A 3,123-nucleotide genomic window follows, 5' to 3' on the forward strand; every position below is an offset into this window, starting at 1 on the left:
AGGTCTTCTTTCTTCTTGTGCCCCCTCTCGTACACCTGCAGAGAGCACGCAGACAGCGAGCTCTGGGAGAAGGCTCTGCGGGAGATGCTGCTGCCCAGGGGAAGGCACACGGATGCAGGGGACATAAAAGCCAGCGGCTGCAGGTGGAGAGGATCCGTCCTCTCTGCAGCCTACCGCGTGCCCGACTTCACCTCACACAATATATATATATAAATATATGCTCCATATATATGCACCCACCTTGTCATTCAGGTTCTGCAGCGCCTCCTTCCCCGTGGCACTCCTGATCTCCACCTTTCTCCCGAATTCAACAGATGGTTCCCCTCCCTTCCCGCTCTGCTTGGAATAGACGGACTGAGCATCCGGACCCAGGTGGGCAACATCCTTCTGCTTTGCCACGACTTTGTTACATCCCCGGCCCACTGAGAGCGAGTCGAAGTCGATGGTCTTGTTCTCCAGGGAGCCTTCCACCGGGCAGAACATGCCACAGAATTTCTGCCGGGGCTTGGGACTGCCCGAGCCCAGGTTTTTGAAGAAGGCTGGCACTTCTTCTTCCTCGCACTGCCGCCCGTTCTGCTTCCTCTCAGCCATGGCTGGGGTGGTCTCCCTGCTAAGGGGGAATACAACAGCAGTAACCAGGAGGATCCTGCACACACACACACACTCACACGGAGAGAAGAGGTGGGGAGGGGGAAAAAGGAAAGCGATAGGAAAGACACAGATCTGGGTCCTAGAGATACGGCAACATCAACTGCAAAGGGCTGTGCCCGGCAGGTCCCCTGCCCCCATCGGCACCAGCCAGCCTGTGGCTCCCTCTCTGTCTTTGATGCAGCGCAAAGTTGAGGCAAGGATGGGGCAGATCCTGCTGCAATAAAGGGAGGAGGCTTCAAGTTCCCAGCATCCAGATGAGGAGGGAGGGAAAAGGAGAGAGAGAGGAAAAAAAAAAAAAAAAAAAAAAAAAAAAAAAAAAAAAAAAAAAAAAAAAAAAAGCTCACTCTGCAGCAGAAACTGAGGACTGCTCCGGAAGTGATGCGAATGGTGAACTGGCAAATGGACTCGATCAGGTTGGAGCAAGAGCCCCCTTCGCACCCACCCTCTCCCCCTCCCCTTCCCCGGCGTGCAGATCTCGCTGTTCCAGGAGGCTGATGGGGACCGGGTACCTCCTCCCCTCCTGCTCCCCTCGCACGGGCAGGGCAAAAAGGGGCTCTGCCTCTGTCCCTCCCTTCCTCCCACCAGCCCGTTCCCTGCCTCCCCAGCCCAGCAATGGTGGAGTGCTCCGGGAATCCCATTGTTCCTCACTTTTCCCAGCGCCGCGGAGCCGGAGGGCGGGAGCAGATGGGATCGCAGCTGGGTCAGTGGGGCTCAGGAGCAGAACGCTGACTCAGCTTCTTGGGGTTTCGAGCGTCGCTGGTGCAGAGCCTCTTCAGGGGGAAAAGGGCTGATGGATGGCACTGAAGAGAGGGTGAAAAAGAGGCACATATGGGAGAGGGATATGGGAACCAGGGGAGAGAAGCAAACGAGCTGGCAACCGGGACTTACCTCCAGGAGCCAAAATTACTGACCTTGCCTGTCAGTTAAGCCTCTGCAGCGCCAGGAGACCCCGGTTCCTCCCTGCGGGAGATCAGGGGAGGCAGCCAAAGGCGGCTACGGCTGAGGGCAGGTTTCGAGAGGAGGAGACAGAGCAGCCCCGCGCGCTCCTGCCCGTGGTGACAGTGACCCTGCGACGGGGGCGAGGGGAGGTGGGGGAGATGGGGACAAAGGGGACATGGGGGCAAAGGGCAGGAAGGCAAAGGGGAGATGGGGGCAGAAGGAGATGGGAGCAGAGGAACGATGGGGAGGAAAGGAGAGATGGGGTAGAGAGAAGATGGGGGCAGGGTGGAGATGGGCAAAGGGGAGATGGGGGCGAGGAGAGGAGATGGGGGACAAAAGGGAAATGGGGGATGGAGAACAGGAGAGAGCAGAGCGAGGGTAGGGAGCAGAGCGGAGATAGAGGGCGAGGAGAGATGCAGCGCAGAGGAGATGGGGAACAGGGACGATGGGGGCAAGGGAGAGGGGATGAGGTTAAGGGGGAGACAGGGGCCCGGCTGGTTCCGGCTCGGCCACCGGCGCTGTCCCTTCAGCACCAGCCGCGCCCGGCGCCGTGCGGGTCACAGCCCGCCGGACTCTCGCTGCCCGGCGCAGCCCCTCGCTGCTGGGCTCCGACCCAGCGCCTGCTACGCATGTCTGGCATCATCTGGGACTTAATCCCCTGGGTTTGTACCCAAAAGAGCCGCTCCAGGGCCGGCGAGGTGGAGGGAGGGCTGGGGTCATTCCCGAGGGGCTGGTTCGAGCAGAGTCCACCAGAACCTGGGAGCCTGGGAGACCCTGGGGACGTGGGAGCAGAGCCAGTCTGGTCACAAAGGTAAGAAGTGCAGCGCACAATAGGTCGAAGGTGGCCGTCTCCACCTGATAATACGTTTTTCATGTGTGATTTGGGACCCTCAGGGTAATCCATATGCAATATTTGTGCAGGCCAAAGCCAATGGTCAGGCTACTTATTCCCATGCATTATTCATTGATAGGCATCTTTGCACATGCATGCATTAACTGTTAATTGAGAGGCATCTGTGTCCAAATGGCTACCAAGCACCTTTGCAAGATTAAAAAAAAAAAAAAAAAAAAAAAAAAAAAAAAAAAAAAAACCAACCCAAAAACCACTAAAAGAAATAAATCAAGGTGATCAAGGTGTATTTAAAAAATAGTAATCCCAGAGCCATCTCCCCCTGCAAACCACACCCAAATCAAGGCATTTGTATCCAAAAGGTGGAAAACTACCAAAGCCAAGGTTACAGCTGAGCAAAGCCCAGTAATAAATGCACAGTGCAGTGATAAAAGACTCCAGACTAAATGGGAAAAAAAATAAGCCTGCAGCTTGGCCCTGAAGGATGATGATGTGCTCTGCTAACTAATGAAGGAGGGAGGAATCCAAAGACAGGGGCTCTCCAGGGAAACAGCCCCACCTTCTTCCCTTCCTGGGATCATCCCCGAGGACCCAGGAGGGTTACAGCCATGCTGATCTCAGGTGCTTGGTTGGGGACTGGAGCCCAACAGATGGTCTCTCAGGTACACACAAGTGCTGTTTTA

The 3,123-nt window shown here is 56.1% G+C and overlaps 1 protein-coding gene across 1 annotated transcript in view; it reads right to left on the bottom strand.

Annotated features, from left to right (window-relative positions):
* The window catches only part of DPYSL2 (dihydropyrimidinase like 2), a 52,392-nt gene extending 51,626 nt beyond the window's left edge, over positions 1-766 (bottom strand). The window contains exon 1 of the mRNA XM_041424722.1: positions 241-766. Within this exon, the coding sequence (XP_041280656.1) occupies positions 241-591 (351 nt within the window). The 5' untranslated portion in view covers positions 592-766. The remainder of the gene's footprint in view (positions 1-240) is intronic.
* Positions 767-3,123: the final 2,357 nt, after the last annotated feature.

The sequence above is a fragment of the Onychostruthus taczanowskii genome, unplaced genomic scaffold, assembly GCF_017590055.1.
Source record: "Onychostruthus taczanowskii isolate IOZ18803 unplaced genomic scaffold, ASM1759005v1 scaffold84, whole genome shotgun sequence".
In the NCBI taxonomy this organism is placed as follows: Eukaryota; Metazoa; Chordata; class Aves; order Passeriformes; family Passeridae; genus Onychostruthus; species Onychostruthus taczanowskii.